This window comes from Mytilus edulis, chromosome 2 (genome assembly GCF_963676685.1).
Source record: "Mytilus edulis chromosome 2, xbMytEdul2.2, whole genome shotgun sequence".
NCBI classification, from domain to species: domain Eukaryota; kingdom Metazoa; phylum Mollusca; class Bivalvia; order Mytilida; family Mytilidae; genus Mytilus; species Mytilus edulis.
The window spans coordinates 60,113,065-60,133,639 of NC_092345.1; the positions used below are offsets into that span (position 1 = coordinate 60,113,065).

The 20,575-nt window shown below is 31.3% G+C and overlaps 1 protein-coding gene across 2 annotated transcripts in view; it reads left to right on the forward strand.

The window, feature by feature from the left end:
- Window positions 1-20,575, forward strand: part of LOC139512561 (uncharacterized) — a 110,450-nt gene that overhangs the window by 18,056 nt on the left and 71,819 nt on the right. The window contains exons 9-22 of one of the 2 annotated variants that reach the window (XM_071300276.1): window positions 875-1,731; window positions 2,306-2,420; window positions 3,991-4,185; window positions 4,478-4,514; window positions 6,486-6,776; window positions 8,529-8,570; window positions 9,310-9,458; window positions 10,171-10,372; window positions 11,807-11,923; window positions 12,751-12,905; window positions 14,733-14,849; window positions 16,373-16,487; window positions 17,037-17,130; window positions 18,727-19,165. The exons of the other annotated variant lie outside the window; for it this stretch is intronic. Coding sequence (XP_071156377.1) covers window positions 875-1,731; window positions 2,306-2,420; window positions 3,991-4,185; window positions 4,478-4,514; window positions 6,486-6,776; window positions 8,529-8,570; window positions 9,310-9,458; window positions 10,171-10,372; window positions 11,807-11,923; window positions 12,751-12,905; window positions 14,733-14,849; window positions 16,373-16,487; window positions 17,037-17,130; window positions 18,727-18,865 — 2,625 coding nt within the window. The 3' untranslated portion in view covers window positions 18,866-19,165. Of the gene's footprint in view, window positions 1-874; window positions 1,732-2,305; window positions 2,421-3,990; window positions 4,186-4,477; window positions 4,515-6,485; window positions 6,777-8,528; window positions 8,571-9,309; window positions 9,459-10,170; window positions 10,373-11,806; window positions 11,924-12,750; window positions 12,906-14,732; window positions 14,850-16,372; window positions 16,488-17,036; window positions 17,131-18,726; window positions 19,166-20,575 lie in introns of those variants that run through there. 2 annotated transcript variants of the gene reach the window in all.

Sequence of the window (20,575 nt, forward strand, 5' to 3'; positions counted from 1 at the left end):
GCTACTGTTATGCCTCTGTTTTTTTGTTTAAAATTTGGTTCATTTATATGTTTCGGAGTTTAGTGTGGCGTTCTTTTTCTCTGAACTAGTACACATTTTAGTTTAAAGAATAGCTGATATCCGCCTCGATGTGCAAATTTTTCTCGCAGCCTTGATGATCCATTGATGGCTTTGGGCTTTTTTTGCTCTTTTGGTCGTGGTGTCGTCTCTTTGATACATTCCCCGTTTTCGTTCTTATTTTAATTATGCGGGAATTAGTTACAATCAGTAAACTATTAGATGAGAGGACTCAGTACTATAAAATCTAAAGATCTAAGACAGAAATTGACGCAAGTGAGTTTTAACGTTAACATATATTATCGGTTAACCAATGTTGATGGTCACCGTTAATCTCATTGTCGATTTCAAGAAATTCAAATGTAAATTGAGCAATATAATTTAGTTCGTACCAGTGTAGCGCATGTTAAAAGTTTGGTTCTATAACTCTATATTTTTAATCAACATTCAAAGTTTATAACCAGCCCCACTGTCGTTTATTCTAATTGGGTCATTTGTGTTTGGAAGTTTTACTTAAATTTGGTAGAGATAATTTTGAAAAAGTCAGAATGTTTAGACAAATACAAAACAAAATGTTCTATTTTGAAAAAAAGCTGTTGTTTATTTGTTTAATGTGGCGCTAGGTGTGATGATCACTTTGATAAAATAATAAACAGTTCATACACTATTTTTATTCATTTTGAACGATATATTTCATAGAAACTTACTGTAATCTTTAAGGAGGTCATATAATACCTACCTCAAGTAAATCTAATGATACATTTGAATGAATCAATTCAGTATATTTAAATGATTGTATTTCGTATAATTTGAAAAGTTACCAATCTCACCAAAATGGTCTGGATGGGTTGACAAGCTAGCGGGAATAGAGAAATATGTCATAGAAGTTTGGAAAATGGAGTATAGCGTCGATTATACAGGTTTAAGAGAACCAGATATAACAACAAAGTTCAATCCAGTTCCGGATTATATAAAGGAAGTACTTCCAGAGAATCCCATAAAGTTTCCTACTTACCAACCAACAGATCCAGGGGTTTATTCTGTGATTATAGAAGTTAATGATAGGGCGAATAATTCTAGATATGCCAGAAGATTTGTCATTTATGACAACACGTCAGAAATAGTTACTAGTAAAATTCATCGTTTGTATGCAACTTCTGCATCCAATGAAACTCATTTCTCTTGGATGACGAAGTTTAGTTCACACATGAATGTGTCATGGACTAACCATTTTGTAAACGATGTACACGAAAAGGGTCATTTTCTGGCCAAGATTTTAGACTATACGCCAAGACTAAGTGATGGTTTAAATAGAGTTGATTACAAGAAAATCCCACAAATATTTGACGACAATGAGGGCGTCAGAAACAAAACGGCTATTAAAAATATAAACTCCATTGTGCGATTTGAAACCAGGCATGGAAAAGTGAGCACAGAAATACCACAGATCGGATGGGTTCCCGTTATTCCTCTTCGGGAAAACTTTACTTTTAGGTTGGAAGGAATTGATATAGAAGATGGAGATTCCCACCAATTTTGGGTTCGAGCATTTGATATCATGGGTAATACAAAAGTGGACTCTACCGTTGTTCATTTTGATAGCAGTGAACCGTTTGTATACGAACCAATGATAGATCTTAACATAAAAGATGGAAACTATCCTTTCTCTAGCAGGTAACTTAATTTTTATTCGACTGCTTTCTGTATTTAATAGCTGTGACCACCGAATTGACGCGAAAGGCGAAATCTATAAGACAAGAGGGACGAAAGATACCAAAGGGACAGTCAAACTCATAAATCTAAAACAAACTGACAACGCCATGGCTAAACATGAAAAGGACAAACAAACAACAGCACACATGACACAACATAGAAAACTAAAGAATAAACAACACGAACCCCACCAAAAAGCTAGGAGTGATCTCAGGTGCTCCGGAAAGGTGAGACACCAGTTTTGTACCGAAAACAAAGTAGAATATGTAAAATTTATTAGTCAAATTTTCGAATTTAATTTTCTTAATACCCTTAACTGTCTATAGCTGTCTCATACCGATTGGAGACCATCAAGTTGCTGTTCAATTAACACACGATATCCTTAATCGCTCAACTTGTTATGAAAAATTATAATTCTTTTTTTCAACTATCATCTTTAAATTTTTTCATTGATATGATAAACAAGTTAGTTTTATAATAACTACATTTATTAATTGGTGTTTGAAGTATTCATTAAAAGTAACATTTCTTTCAGCGTTGTTGTGTATGCGAAGGATCAACACAGTGGTATTAAGAAAGTGTCATTTAAATTCAAAATAAACAAAACAGAGGAGGTTAGAAGCGAGCATACATTTGATATACAAACACAGGTAATAAACATGCTTCTGGTGAAAGTAAAAAGGCAAGAGTGACTTATATTTTCGTTGATGTTTAATTATGTTATATAAAAATAGCGTATAACCCCAAAGGGAAAGTCAAACTGGAATACAAACTGACAATGCCAGACCAAAAACAAAATTAAAAAATAACCACAAACGACAAACAGCACAAAACGTAAGGCTGACCTGTACGAATATAAAACAAACGGGGCTGATTGCAGATGATCCGGGAAGGTAGACAGATCCAGCTCTATATGGAACACTGCCGTGGGGATCATGTTATTACAAACCCGTGATTGGTAACCAATTTGAAGTGATGTGTTAATCTGTTTCATTCAATCTATTGATATGTGTGATATTCGTCAATAAGACATCTAGACCAAATCATAAAACATGTCAAGCTCAGAATATCATATTCAACAATAGTGTTCCTTTTACTATGATGCAGAATTAGAGTCATGATTATTGATTTCAAAATATGCTTAAATTATCATAGCATATGCTAAATTGATTCTAAGATTTAAGGGTATGATAAATTCAATTTATCATATTCTAAAATCAATTAAGCTTATTTTCGTCATAAATAAATGTTGATGCGGAATCCAGGTCATAATTTTTTATATATTTATTTCAGCATATGCTTAATTGATTTCAGAACTTGCTTACCTCATTTCAGCATATCCTTAGTTTAAAAAAGTATATACTGAATTGTTGAATTTAGGAAAAATATCATAAAATCAATGCAACCGCATCATACGGTAGCAACCATTTGATTTGTAGAGGGGATATATAAGTCACGATATGCTAATATAGTATTAGCATATGCTAAAATGATCTTGGTATTTATGATCATATATGCTAAATTTATCATTGTTGACATTGATAACGCGCCTACATTTATGTTAAAGCATAACAATTCAGCATAGGCTAAATTAATTTTAACATATGCGAAAAAAAATTAAGTGAATGCTAAGATAAAATCAAATATTTAAATGCTAAAATCATTTACGCATATTCTAATTCATTTAAGCCTACCCTTTAGCATGTGCTTCAATCAATTTAGCATATGCTTGAATCAATTTAGCATATGTTTGAATAAATTGAGCATATGGTGAATTTGTAAGATTTTACATAAATGTTGGCGCGGAATCGAGGTCATCAATATTAAGCTTCGAATTTATTATCATATATACCAAGTTCATTTTATCATAAGCTTAAATGAATTGAGATAATGCTTAACTTAATCAAGCTCATGCTAAAATCAATATAGCTTCTGCTGAATAATAATTTAGTATATAGCTTATTAATTGGGTTCTCCATTGACAAACTGTTTTTTTTCAAATGATTTAACATATGCATACATTAAATGAAAAAGAATAGTAATCCCTGATTCCGCGCAATACTATACACAATCATTTCTTTGATTTTCATAAGCTTTACATGTGACTAAGTCTAAAGAAAAGTAAAGGGGGCAAATACTGCACTTATCATGCGCCATCTTTTGAATAAAAAGTTAATCATGATTGTTTGATAATCACTTGTTTCTTTTCTTCTTCTTTAGACACGAGAATACTGCAACAAACTACCAAAAGATTGTTACTGTGTTCGGATGAATGATTGTTTCATGATAGACACAAAACTTGAAATAAATAATTGTTGGATGAAGGTTCCAATCGGTGACATTGAAAATGATGTTTATGTACTTGAGGTTACGGTGTTTAACTCTGCAATGCTTCAATCAAGCATTACAAAAACAGTACGTATAATTAATCTTTTTACACGATACAGGAGGACAATCAAATAAAGCTGATGATAATAAGATTTTTTTCAATCTTGTATATAGATTGTTTAATGCAAAAAAAAAACTGTTTGGTTGAGATTGATCATCTTCATTTTATTTCTTAATCTTCAAATTAGTTAATTCCGTTCAAGCTTAGAAAGAATTTTTGACATTTTATCCCATAAAACATTCATGAAAAAAGTCGAAAGTATGTTCTGCCTATTGCATAGAGATCAAAGATAACCCAACATTTATTTATTTTCAATAGATTGGAATGGTTAAAAACATTAATGGTGTTCAAGACTGTAAGTTTGTTTTTTATTATTCTGCCATCCAACTTTTCTAGTAATATATAATATTCATGAAATGATAACATTCACGCATGTCTATGACATCTGATCTGTATATTTGAAGGATATGAAAACAAGCAATGAATTTGAACAGCGGTATACTACTGTTGCCTTTATTTGTCTACTTTTAACAACTTGAATTCATTTTTAGCATGTTGAACATAAACTGAAACCACCTGTTAAATTTAACGAGATATTGGTATAGGTTCATTTATGTTTTGGTTTTTAAGGAATAGGGAAATGTGCGACACCATTTATTTGAAAACAAGTTTTCACTTTATAAAAAAAATTTTTCAATATTTAAATACCATCGATACTACTTCAGCTTTTTATGCAATGACTCTGTTTCCTCAATTCCTATGTAATACTGACAATGCTATTCGAATATTGTTTTATAAGTTTATACTGTTATTGAATGAATGTTACTGTATTGGCCTTGTTATAGATTCGAGGTTATCAGTACTGGTACCGAGACTCAACGAGTTGAGTTCAGATACAGCTGATCGATAATCTATAGCAGGGCAAACACAGAAACCGCCAGTTCTTAACGCTATTGTTAAATAAGTTTTTTTCACCGATAAACGAAAGAAACTTAAAATCTTAAATTCAAATCTTTTCGTATTCACGTTGGACTTTTGTCACCATTGCCAGATTAAATTTCTAATTTCTCGTCCAAGGACTCAATCTTATGTTATTACAAATCATTTTATTTAGCATATACATGTAGTAAGTAGTTGAGAAGAACAAACCAGACAGTTGAACTATTCTTAATCTTAAATCATCTGCGTTCTGATGATTGATTAACGGAAATATAAAAATGACAATAATCAAAAGTCGTACTTGAAAAGGCTGTGATATTTTGGTATCAAGACTTTACAAAACACGTAGCCACATTTTTATAATATTGAGTTAAAAAGAAATATGACACAAATGTATTGTATACATAACGTTCGTCCAAAGTTAATTAAGCTTAGGCGTAAACAAATTGAAAGTGGCTTTATCCGTATTGGTCCAATCCGAAAAGCAATAATTAGTCTTGATTTATATTGACGTCATCAGTATTGCACATGCTGATTTATTCGTATTGGGCTGATTCGCAAACATCATAAAATAAATAGCCATATTGACCGTTAGAACCTTCCCCAAACGAGTCAATGACAAAGGGGATCAATTTGTCATGTTTGTGTAAAAACGAATCAATAACAGAATCAAAACGGTAAATGTCAAATTTTGTGTTTTGTTGTTAATTTTTGGGTCATTTGATTTCATACAAAGATTTGTCTCATTTACAATCATGCCATGTCTTTTTGTATATTTCTAATCACAATAAACTTCACGATTTGCAATTTCATGTGTGAATAATGTAATATTGTCTTACATATTGCATTTGCATTCAAATGTAACATACTGAAACTGTCCTAACTAAAAACAGAATCAATTATTTACTCTAACATTTTTTATTTTAATTGATCACAATTATTAAAAAGTAAAATCACAATAATATTGAACTCCGATGAAAATTCAAAACAGAAAGTCCCTAATCAAATGGCAAAATCAAATGATAAAACACATCAACGAATGGACAACAATTGCCATATTCCTGACTTGGTACAGACATTTCAAATGTAGAAAAATGGTGGATTGAACCTGATTTTATAGCGCTCAACCTCTCATTTGTACGACAGTCGCATCAAATTCCATCATATTGACAATGGTGCGTTAACAAAACAGACATAATAGGAGTACAACAACCAGCAGAAAATATTACCTGTAATGGTTTTATTGGTTTGTTTTATTTTTTAATGGACTGGTAGATTCTGTAAACACATGTGCGATTAATTTTTTTATGGGTCAAAATATTATAAAGTACACAATTAAGATAACATGTTCTTATTCGAAAAGCTTCAATTTAACCATTCTATTTAGATTTCAGTCCTTCGAATATAACAGTTTTGAAAGCAACAGGCACCAGTGTCAGCATTCAATGGATTCAAGCCCCAACATGCTATGAAAGGGCAGGAATATCGATTATTCTTGTTAGACCAGATAATTCAACTAAGGTTTTCAAAGTTCACAAAGAGGCAACAACCTTTGACCTTACAGGATTATCAGCAACAACATCATACTGGTTTAACATGACAACCAATTATGGAAATGATACTCACTATGTCAGCAGTTCAGTTCCGACAAAATTTTCATTTGTTACTACTGAAGAAGGTATTTTGCATTTTTTTTTAAAATCTTATATAATTTTGCGTTTGACATTAAATTGAGAAAAGAAGATAATAAAAAGAGAATCCACATCAATCCTAACCAAGCCTTAAATCATTAAAAAGGGATAACATGCTCGATATATGCTGATTTAGAATTAACAAAATTGTATCTAAATTATCAAGATTTCTTCTTAAAAAAATCAAGTCTTATTACTGAATGGAGAAAGCTACGCCTTCATGCACAATTTATATTTTAAGTGGAAAAAGTGAAATGCTTCACAGTTAATTAATCTGCAATGTAGGCAAAAATAATTTGACAATAAATAACAGTATGTCAAAACAATTTTTATTTTAAAAGTAAAAACACAATTCAGTTACTGCCAATAAAGGAGTAGGTCCGGTAAGGACCAATTTTGGCCTCAAATTTCAGGTTCATCTGACGAAAGATTTTGACCACTTTTTAAACACTTAAGTGTCTATTTCATTTTATTCAATTAGTTAATGTGAAAAATTTTAACTGATTTAATCATTAAAAACGATCCGATTCAAGCTTAAATATGAAAAATCTACCAAATATGCAGAAAAATGTCACGTTTCAGACGGTTTTTGTCAAAAATAAAAGTGGCCGCATCCGTGTTCATCCTCAACCTTTATATATGTTATGTATTATCATAAAATACAACTTGCATTTCAATATTAAGGATGAACACAAATGCGGCCACTTCCGTTTAACACGAAAACGGTATAAAATTTAACTAAAATGCTAGAATTGTGAAGATTTTAGTAATTTAGCATGACTTAATGCTGCTAGTACCCGATATATGTGCATCGTATTGTCAAAAACAGCCTATACTTTTGTAACAGAAGCATTCTACTGTCCAATAAATAACCAAAAGTTTACATTTTAACAATTTTGTAAAACTGATATATTTTGGGGCCAAAAAGGGGTCTTACTGGACCTACTCCTTTAAATCGACTAAATAAAGTTTTGTTAACTTGTATTTACGCTGCTTACATAATCTTTTGATACTAGAGCCCGGTTGTTTATATCTTAGTTAAATTTTAACCTTGGGTTCATTATTATAACCCTAGGTTATTTGTTTTTGTTCATCTTGGTAAAGATTTATTTATGTCCACTAATTTGAAATTCAGACTTGATGACAAAATAATCTCAATGATTAACCTTTAACTGGTAAAATAGATTACAATGAGTCAGAAAAATAACGAAACGCAAGTAATTGACGAAAAACTGTAATTAGAGGTCGTTGTTTGAAAGTTGATAAATTGTTTGAATAATGTTAAAAATGTGCACTGAAAATCTGTCTGAGACAATGATTGTTACATGTATCATGTGGAAAAATAAGCAAATAAGTTGACTATAACATATGAGAGCCTTGTCGATAAAACTGCTTTGATTCTGCTTCTGTTGAGTTTTGTTATTCTGGGATGTGTTTCTAGGGTTTTCTTTTATTTTTATCTCGTTTTCTTTGATTCCTTTTGTTTGGTCAAGCCTTATTAGGCTATCGCTATCTCAAATATACTTTTCAATATTGAGTAAATCGGAAACTTATTTGCTTTAATGTAACAATAAGTTTTCCAGTTGACCTCAGTTTAGTAAATAAATCATAGGTTAATTAGATGAAACGATCGAGCAAACCATTGTTCTCAAAGTAAAACTCGACAAGATGCTCTAAATAGTGGACTTACTATCTTGTTATCCAATTCTTTAATGTACTTTGACTAATTATGTTTTTAGAAGTTGGACTATCCGCCGGTGGAGTTGGTGGACTAGTTGCAGGTAATCGTAGATTAGTTTTAACAATATATTGCAATCAGTAAAGCTCATCACAAAACAAATGAACAAACAAACGTAATGAAACATTATATAATTAAGTCGAATGTTTCTAGCTTATCTTAAACAAACACGAGTTAATAGATTTGATTTTTAATTTCTTTTGATTTAACACAAAATGTATGCATACACGTAGGTATCTGTAAAGACTTTACGGAATTAAGGTTCCATTTCAAGAAGCTCACAAGTTGACAGCACAAAGTCCTAGTAATTCTCTTCAGATTAATGTTGGGCGTTTAGCTCACCCGACTTCCATATTTTTGGATCTGATCGTTGAAAAAAATTCAAGAAAAGCATTCTGAAGGTAACAAATTTGTACAGTTTAATTTTGAATTTTTGAAATTCTCATGTTCTCGAAAAACGACATAAAGAAAGAAAGACGATAGTAAGTGACAATTCAAAACTTTAAGTCGATTAAAAATGTTCAAATTCTCAAAAATATAGGTCTTATAAAACGAATCCATGCTTCCTCGGGCCAAATTGACTCAAGATGATTCTGGCAATTTTGATTAAGTGATTTTTACCATATAGCTCAACAATTAATCATTTTTCACGGCTTTATTGTTTTTTGTTTTTTGTTTTTTCGATTTCGAATTTGAAAGTAATTCCTTTTCGAGAATATGAGTATTTCTTTTGTATTTTTTTGCAATACTGGATTTTCAATTACATAATTGTTGTTTGTTAGGCTTTCTCATAATCCTGATTGCTGTTATTGCCGTGCTAGTCTTTCTTGGAAGAACCGGAAGACTACAGCCTGCTAAACAACAAGTTACTGCAGGTATACGCACAATTCGAAATACCATAAGAGTACGTGGTACAAGTAGTGGGTTGAATGTGAGTATTCTTATAACTTCAAATGAAGACTTTACATACTTAATATTATTCCATTTGATAAATATGAAAATGCTTTGAACTGAGTTTGTAAGGTAGACGAAGCAAAACGTAAAATCACAAAAATTCTGAACTCTGAGGAAAACTCAAAACGGAAAGTTCCTGATCAAATGGCAAAATTAAAAGCTCAAACATCAAACGAATGGACGAAACTGTCATATTCCTGACTTGGTAAAAAACGAGTTTTAATTTCATCGAAAATTGTATCCACATTAAAAGAAAAAGTATCTTTATTTTCCTCTGTTATGTCTTGTGTACTATTTTTTAAATCCTTTAAATAAGTTACCAGATTAATGATATTCATTTATATCGTATTTCAATGTTCTAAACTCAGCTACAAAATAAGCCAAAGCGAAATACAGGGATTCCACATGTGCTTACTCCTCTGGAATACCTGAGATCACCCCCAGTTTTGGTGAGGTTCGTGTTACTGAGTCATTAGTTTTCTATGTTATATCTTGTGTACTGTTTATTTGTCTGTTTGTCTTTTTCATTTTTAGCCTGGCATTGTCAGGTTATTTTCGATCTATGAGTTTGAATATCCCTCTGGTATCTTTTGCCCTTTTTTTCAAATTGTCAAGTATGTTTTTTGATATGTCATTTCATGTTTGTAATGCATTTTAGGGTTTTAAGTATCAATCATTTTATTATATAGAACCGTGCTTTTATTTCAAAAGAAGACGATGACATATATTTCTACGGTGGTATGGATACCAAAGGAGAGAAATCTTGGGTTTTGTCCAGAAAGGATATTTCTTTAGAATCAGAGCTTACACGGGGACGATTTGCAATCATATATTTAGCACAATACTATACGCACCAAGAAGCTAAAACAGTTATTGCTAAATCGCTTAAAGGTATTGTATAATTAACCTATTTTTTCGCTTACTGAGGCATTTAAACTAAATGCTAAGGGTTAAAATACTGTTATATATCTGTAAATAACTTTTGAAACTACACTTGCTTTAATACTTCTATTGAATACAGGTACACATATAAGAACCAACTCATCAACAAGACATTTGCTTTGGACCGCACAGTGAATCAAAAACTAGTCAAGTATGCGTATCTGAGGAAGGCTGATGTGCATTTAACCACTTAATATAAAAAAGATGTGGTATGAATGCCAATGCGACAACTGTCATCAAGAGACCAAAATGACACAGACATTAACAACTATAGGTCACCGTACGGCCTTCAACAATGAGCAAAGTCCATACCGCATAGTCAGCTATAAAAGGCCCCAATATGACAATGTAAAACAATTCAAACGAGAAAACTAAAAAACCAAAAAACAAATATGAAACACATAAACAAACGACAACCACTGAATTAAAGGCTCCTGACTTGGGACAGGCACATACATAAATCATGTAAGCGGGATTCCAACCCTCCCCCTAACCTGGGACAGTGATATAACAGTACAACATAAGAACGTACAGTAAAAATCAGTTGAAAAAGGCTTAACGCATCAGATGGACAAAAATACAGGGGGCGTGGACGGGTACTTGTACATTGTACAATGCGACAACAAAAATACACTAGGAACATATCTGAGAGTACTCGCCGTTATCTAACAGCTGGTTCAAAGCCAATAACAACTAATAAAAAAAAATTAGTTAAGATATACAATCGCAGTACTAATTTATCGTAGGACATGTTGGAAAAACCGTCCGTTCGGAACAGATCTTAATTTAAAAAGTTTTATGCATATAAACCCAGTTCCTTAATTACATTGAATATGCTGTCCTATAAAATTATCTTTTGTGGTCAAATAACATCCAAATTAGTAAACTACTGTAACAGCTTTGAAATATCATTATTATAGTGAAAATGACGTCATAAAAATGTGCTGCAAATTGGCACATATATTTAGCGCCGTAAACCATCATAGAAATCATAGCTGCCTGCATTTGATGTCTACGGTTTTATCTGAGCACGCTATGGTTTGGAATTTTATCAGTTGCATCACGCAAAAACGTCTCTCATCCATTCAACAAATAATACTCCATAGTTTTATTTGACTTATAAGATCATTTAATTGTGTCACTGCAATGATGAAAATGTTTCGGCATGCAATGTAAATATGCTGCTGTAAAGGATCGGGTTTTGCAATACTAAAGATTTATAAGTTTATCAAAGCAATGACTTTAAAATGAAAGAATTGTAAACATTGTTTATTACTTATTGTTTGCAAACTAGAAGAAAGTCAGTAATTAATCGTAGTTTGCAGTGAGTACAGTTGCTTTTAACTTATACTAAACGCAATCATATATTATTACCAATTCTAGATGACCAGAATGAGGAAAACGTGGTGAAAATGAGAGCTAAGATAAATTTTTATGCGACTAAAGTGGGACATCATAAAAATATCTTGGATTTCATCGGTTCAGTTGAAGATGATGTCCGTGAGTAAATATATATAAATCATTTCATTCAAATGACTAATTTAGTAATTATATGATTTAAAAGTGATTTAGGGCTTATGACTTAACATATTTAGATTCGCGCGTCAATGATGAGTCTTTTATAGACGAAAACCGCGTCTGGCGTAAATATAAAATTTCAATCCTGGTATCTATGAATAGTTTATTGACAGGTAAAATTCTTGAAAAAAATGTACATTCAGCTTTGAAATATATTTAAAAAGGAACACGTGGCGCGTTTTTTTTTATTCTCAAAAAAACAACCACAACAAATAAATAATAATCCAAATTCACCACAGGACTTTGGCTTAAAAAATGAAACCTTAGTTTCTTAATAATTTCTTTATTTAACAACTGAGATTTACGAAAGGGTTTGTGATAAATCAGGAAAATTCATAAACACTAGTAGTGGTATTGACCTCGTGGTGAAGTAAATGAAAATAACACTTGATTATTTCTTGCCTCAGAAAGAAGCACTTTTCTGAATTAACCTTCATCAGAAACTTTCCAATTACAACATTCGAAAGCCAAGTAAGAATAATGATATATGACCAAAAGGTATATAAAAACGACAAAATTTTTGAAAGCTCAACTTTGTCTGAGGGAGTTGAAAACTTCAGTTAGTTTCTTTAAAACAAATGTAATTTATCAATGGCCAATTTACAAAACATTTGTTTAACTCCTACAGTAAAACATGCTATTCCCAAAGCACTGACCTTCGATTTGATAATTCGCATTGAAAATGAATCAGCTGATAAAATTTGGAGAAGACTTCACTAAACAATAAAGTTGCTTTGTTTACTTGGTAGGTGGTCCAATGATGATTCTAGAATATTGTTCGAAAGGAGTGTTGAAAGAATTTCTTGAGTCTGCAAGATCAAATATAACAGTAGAATTAGAGGAGAGATTGTTCCGAATGGCATTTGGTATTTGTAACGGAATGGATTATTTGGCCTCTAACAAGGTATGTTTTATGGGTTTATATTTCAGTTATTTATTATGATTTTTTTTCTCTGTAAGAAAGTTCAATCAGAAACAGCCTGTCATTTTAAAAATGGAAATGCCAGTCCTTAATTTAGTGTATGATATACAATCAAACAATTTATTATTTAGAAATTAACAAATGAAACTATATGTGTTCAAACAAAACTATTTATGTTAAACTACAGTAGAGGAAAACAACTCATAACCATTCAGATACGAATATTGTATTTCATGTTAAACAGATGAAAAGGTGTAATACCACCATATCATAGTACGTTTCATCTTGATGTATAAAAAAAAGGTCGAAAAATATATTCCTCTTAAATTTGACGAATTCAAGGAAATTTATCCTACAATCATTGCAGAAAAAATATTCTGTGCCAAAAAAACATATATCTTGTGTGTTTCAAAGCATCATTATTTTTTCATTTGGTGATTCTATAGAATAATTTGGAAACTCGAGGTTACATGATTACTGAAGCTTGTACATAGATAAAGAGGTGACCTTTTGATTGGTTAACTTTCAGTGAAAGTTATTGTATAATATGCAATGAAATTTTATGATTCATTTTTCTATAGTGATAGACAGGACAAATCTTTACCCATGCAAATATTTTTTTTTATTTGAAAAAAATGACAAATTCTTCACAACTTTTTTTAAAAGTACAGATTTAACAGACAAATAAAGGAAAATCAATGTTGGTATTACACAAAAATAATAAAATTAGATATGGGATTGAGAGTTTTACATTTTCAAAGATGTTTGCTTCAAAAGAGTCATGAATGAATAATTGATGATAATAGAATGAAAAACAAAAGCGATTTAGGAGATATTTGTTGAACAATCAAAATTTATAAGTCAAGCTATCGCATTTGATTGTTAACGGACGCCTACATGTCTAAGTTAAAGTTGTTGTATTACACATGTTGTAACAAATAGTTCCTGTTATCTGGATTCTTATTGTTACCTCACATCATGTTCAAGTGGTGTGTATTTTTATATTTTATTTCTGAGTATGTCTGTCGGTGTACGCGAACGCAGTCTTCTTGTTTTATTTGTGGCTTGCAAGACAACGTTTTTTCTACTTCATTTACACACAAAAAGGCTGAAAGAACATGACAGAAACCAAAAACTCATTTATTTGATGATGTCTTATAATGTGACAAGATCCATTTACCGATCCATTTTCATTCGTGACTATTCATAATAGGGTATCGATCATCAACGTATTCAGGAGTAAACACGAAACTGTCAGTAGCGACTTTTAAGTTCTAACTTGTTTTTTGTGGGATTCATTTCCTGTTGATTGATCTTTGTGTTGTTGTGTTCTGAGTTTTGCATGTATTCGTGTGTAAAGCATAATTGTATGTTACTGATTGCTTTACTTTAGGTCTTTATTGTTTCTCAGTATCTTCTCCCAATGCCTTACTTCGTCGGGATGTATCTCCTGCTGGTTCTTTGTACTGTGATAGTTCTGATTACCCGACATTCCATTTATTCGTAATATTGATCCATGTCAACGTTAAATTTAATTTCAAGTGAAATCAGCTCGTTACAAAAATCTGACATTATCAAGCAAATACATTTTTGTTTTATATAAATATTAAACTCAAGGATATACTGATTCAATGTATACATCGATGATTGTATGATAATTTTCTCATAATTTAAATAATTCGAAAATAAATTCATATGCAGCATTTTGTAGTCATGTTTATACAACATCTGTTCCTGTTTTGTTGTTTTAATTTTGATTAGTAATATAAAAAGTTTTGTGACTTCATTTTTTTCTAAATTTGATAACAGGTAGTACACAGACGACTTGCTGCACGTAATGTGTTACTCAATGATCTGCACGAACCAAAGCTCACTGGATTTGGTCCCGATCCAGATGCAAATCAAGAGGAAGATGCGAAAAACAATGTAAATGTACAATTAAATATAAAATTTAAGTACCAGATATAGTGCACTATATAATGTTTGAAACGGTTCTATTAAAAAGGTATTGCATTATAATATTATTGAAAGAAAACAAGTAACAATTAAAGACTCATATTACAATTTAATATAACATTGATGTGTCTGATGTTTTGCACTATATGTCTTAGAATGTAAGACTGATATTTAAAATTTGGTTTGAAAAATAGGAACATATACTGGGGTAACCCCCATATTTCGTTGCAAAAGATAATACCTTTGCTTATTACAAATCTGATGAGAATCATTGATTGTACGCTTCACATAGTTGTATGCTTGATCTATGTTTGAATCACTATATTAGGTAGTGATTATACCTTTTTATTTAAAAATGTAATATGTAAAATACGATATGACCTCTATTATTACATTCTTGATTTGTCGTATGTTAGAATGTATTCATAAAAAAGTGAAAATTGCACAGACGTTTAACACCACAATGTTTGAAGGTCAGCATTTAAAGATAGAAAACATATTTGATAATGCGAAATAAGTAGGACCAATATTATTTTTCATATGTATTTTACATTCAGTGATATAGTTAGAAATAGCTTGTCAGTACAAATATCAAAATAATACGTCTTTAAAAAACATTTTTAATTATATCGTATAGTCACTTGTTAATTATTTTTTAGATATACAATCCGTTTTTGTTTTTATTTTATTTCATAATGTTGGATATTAAGGAGGCTCAAGGGTATAAAAATTTCAGAAAAAAAATAAACAATTTTTTTCATTACAAAATTTATTTATTACCTTTTGTAGTTGTTTCTTTATAATATTGTACAAAAATTTTTCAAAACAATTAATTTGTGTTGGCCGCAGATGACTTTTAAAAGGTATACATCATTGAAAAAGTTCCAAATTATCTCCCTTTGATGGAAAAATGCCATTTTTGGCTTTAAAATTAAAATATCTTTTTTTAACTCATCGGTGACCTATATTTTTTAATATAATTTTCATATATGCTGTACTTAAACTAAATTATTGTAAAATTTGAGCGATTTCTATAATAAATTTCTTTTTTTTATTTCGATATTACATTTATTTCTCCTATTAGTTCAACAGAAGAAGAAAAACACCTTTACAAAAATGTATGCTTCTTTTGAAGGCAGATTGTGAGCGCAAATGAACGGTGACCCCATTTGTTTATTTTATTTTTCTATTAACTATAAGAAAAATTTATAGAAAAATATAAGGAAATCCTATATAAATGATTTAGACCCGCGAACCCCCTGAAAATTTGAATTATTGTCACGTATAACTGTTATGACAACTACTCAAAACTATCATATCAGGTAAATATTCAGAGATGTTAGGTTGCATTACAGCACAAAACTGAAAAAAGGAGGCTCGTGAGGTCTAAAAAAAGAAAACACATCTTAGCTAAAGCTCCTTTTTCACTTAATAAATTTAATTTCTTATATTTGACTGAGTATAATATTATTTCTATAATCAATCTTTTGCAGGAAAGAGTACCGGTAAAATGGATGGCCCCAGAATGTATGAAAACTACTGCATATGCAAATGAATTGAGTGATGTTTGGTCCTATGGCATCGTAATGTGGGAGATATTTTCTCTCGGTATGTATTAAACGGTCTTTCTCCATCATATTTATATGCTGTCAATGAGTGGTTCTAAACCTGTGCTAGAATAACGTTGAATATAAAGTGCCATCGTTATGTATATCATATAAGTTATTATATTAATAATACTAGTATGTGTTTCAATTAATTTTATTACGAACTGTTTACTTTTAAAATTGTTATCATATTTGTATCAGGTATTCTGCTTTTGAATAATGCTTATTTTTTAATCGATGACTGTCTTGAAATACTACTCTTATGTGATAACAACTTGCAATGAACTTACAAAAAACTTTCATTTCATTTCTGCAGTTGACGTGGAGGGATATTCATACATTTTGAATGATATAAGACATCAATTTTTGGAAAAAAATCTGCTAAGAACAGAATAAACGGCTGAACATTTGCTAGTTGCTGATAATATATTTAACAAACTTGTTAATATATTTTTTTCGGTCTAAGAAATATAAATATAAAAGCAGGAATAAGATGTCCTTATTACTACTTGAGACTCTTTTGAAAAAAAAACGAATGTATTTTTTATAGGTGAGACTCCTTATCCAGGTGTGCAAAGTAGAGATGTACCTGGTATGGTAAAACGTGGTTATAAGATGAAGAAACCAGAGCATTGTGATGATGTGTATGTATCAATTTTAAGTCATTTAAGTTGTGAAGCACTATGTTCTGAAGTATGTTATCAAAATTAAGGGCGAAGTACAGGTGAAAATGTTGATTTTTTCATATTATCCAGATTAGTATGCATTCTCTGTTTTTGTCTTTCTTTGAATCCTTGGTACACATGTTAATATCTTAATCTGATATATCTTTTAACTGTTACTTCTTTTACATCAGCTAAAAAATGTAATCAATCAACCTAAGTCTCTACAGCCGTTAACATGTTACACTCATTTCTGAAATGACGACTGTTTTGCATCATAACTAAAATTATGCCAACTGCAACCGAATACTAAATACTGATTCCAACAGCGCAGGCATATGGAGTGTAAATAAAATCCAGTTGATTTGATATCCTGTTTTGATGTCCTTCTTATGTGGTTCTGCTTACAAGGAAGCTATTTTTCAAAGTGTTCAAGTATTGATTTTAAAATTTTCCTTCTGAACGTTTCACTGTACACGATTGACAGGGTTGTATTTACTTCCAATTTAAATTTTGCTTTAACTTTTTAGTATTTAAATGTTTCCTATGTATTATATAGCTTATTATCCCATGTGAAGCACGACACGAAATTGATAATGCTTTTAGTTTCAATAGATTTTTTTATAGTTGATTAGGAAACAAGTTTTTTCAACTTACATTAATCCCTCTTCACTTTGCGGGTGCGAGTGCTGCCTTGTAGCGGCATTACAAGGGTGTCTTTTGCATACACGAAATATGGCTTTCTCTTAAAACGGATCAGCCATTCATCGCCCCCCTTCCGACGGACTATCATCGTTTCTCAAGACCATACTCGCAAATGGTGTCAAGAGAGAGCCGAAAATTCAGTCCCTGAAATTTTCTTCCCGGAACCGGGATCGAACCAGGAACCTTTGTGTTAGTAGTCCGATGCGCTAACAACTACACCACGAATAATGCTTTTAAAGCGAAGTTTTTGAACAGTACTTACTATTAATACTTAACATGGAATATGAAAATTCAATTACATAACATTTTCTGTATGAAATTGGATAATACACCAGCTCGGAAAACCTCGAACAGCGGTATACTACCGTTGCCTTTATATTGTATTCACAAGTGATGTGAAAAGAAGGTCAGACGATTTGTGACCTATATTATCCCTGAAAAACTTAATACCTGAACATTTTGGCCATTTAATGTCGAAATGCACATCTTATGCAAATAAATGGTAACGTTAGTGCTATACACATTAAATACTTATCAATTTTTAAGTATTCATCCAAATCCTCTTTTTGATGACAAAAACAGATGCAAGTGAGAATTTCGAATGGTAATAAATGATCTAAAAATACAACTAAAACATTCTTTGAACACATTTTGTAGCACTTATGTTTCAAAAGTAAGATCATGATTTACATCTTTTTGGATGTACTCAATATATACCATTTACCTTTTGCAATAATATTGTTGTTTCAAATCTATATGTTGCGGATCTCGAACTTATTTTCCGGCTTCTTTCGTTCATAATAAATGGTGTAGTTGCCACAAAACCAAGTAATCAATATTAATAATATGTGTTTTCTGTTTATTGATAAATAGTTTCTACAAAATCATGCTGAAATGTTGGCACTATGATCCTCGTAAGAGAGCTGGATTTTCTCAGATCAAGGAGGAATTGAATAACCTGTTTACAGAAGCGCCAGGGGATGACTACTACTACAGAACAAATGAGCTATGATTTGATGTTGCCTTGATTTGATGAGTGTATATCGCTACTTAACATTATTTGACTTTAATTGACAAAAAACAAAAACATTATATATATTTTTTCCATTTTTGTATTGCTTATCAAGGTGAACGTTCGTTACTAGTCATCTTACTGAGGATCTACATTTATCATTTTGACTGTTGTCTGGGATATTATTTTATTATTTGAAAACCTTTTTTATTTTATTTTTTCAGATTGCCTAAACAACTGAATTAGAATAGTATTGTTTTGCTTGAACTATAATTGCGTGAATAAAATATTTTCTACCTTTGTGTAGACTTTTTTTTTAGCGAAAAGGCCAATAATTTATGAACTGTATATCCGTGTACACCATTTTACTTAGTTTTTTAGCATCAGTCCAGTCTTGTTGAAATACAATTAGCGAAGATCTAGAATCCTTTATGGGTTAATTTAAAATACATATATAAGTAAGCAATGACTGTGGTTTTTAAATTTGAACGATGCTTTGTGTGCTTATTTGTTAACTATTTATATATATCCTTAGTTTTTCGAACAAATTAAAAGTTTTGTAAACAGGAAATTTATAAAAATGACCATATAATTTATATTCATGTCAATATCGAAGTTTGACTACTGGGCTGTAGATACCCTCGGCGAAGAAACGTCCACCAGCAGTGGCATCGACCCAGTGGTGTAAATAGTTATCAAAGGTACCAGGATTATAATTTAGTACGCCAGACGCGCGTTTCGTCTACATAAGACTCATCAGTGACGCTCATATCAAAATAGTTATAAAGCCAAACAAGTACAAAGTTGAAGAGCATTGGGATCCAAAATTCCCAAAGGTTGTGCCTAATACGGCTATGGTAATCTATGCCTGGGATAAGCAAATCCTTAGTTTTTCGAAAAATTCAAAGTTTTGTAAACAGGAAATTTATAAAATTGACCACATTATTGATATTCATTTCGGTGTTGACTACTGGGCTTGAGATACCGTCGGGACGAAACGTCCACCAGCAGTTGCATCGACCCAGTGGTGTAAATAGTTATCAAAGGTACCAGGATTAAAATTTATTACGCCAGACGCATGTTTTATCTACATAAGACTCATCAGTGACGCTCATATCAAAATATTTATAAAGCCAAACAGGTACAAAGTTGGAGAGCATTGAGGATTCAAAATTCCAAAACGTTGTTCCAAATACGGCTATGGTAATCTATGCCTGGGATAAGAAAACCCTTAGTTTTTCGAAAAATTCAGAGTTTTGTAAACAGGAAATTGATAAAAATGACCACACTATTGATATTCATGTCAACACCGAAGCGTTTACTGGGCTTGAGATACCGTCGGGAACGAAACGTCCACCAGCAGTGGCATCGACCCAGTAGTGTAAATAGTTATCAAAGGTACCAGGACCATAATTTAGTACGCCAGACGCGCTTTTAGTCTACATAAGACTCACCAGTGACGCTCATAAAATATCTAATTTTGACTTTCTTTGAATTGTAATACTCCTCAAAAATATTTAAACAATATTTTGATTGCGCTAAATCGTACATTTGACTCTTCATACCGTTATACCTTTTTATATATGACTTTGTTGAAATATATGTTACTATTTCGAGTTTCAATTTATTTATTATACTGCTTTGATTCGTTAGGAAGACATAATTGAAAGCTTAAATCATTGAATAACTGCGCGTATTATAAAAATGTTT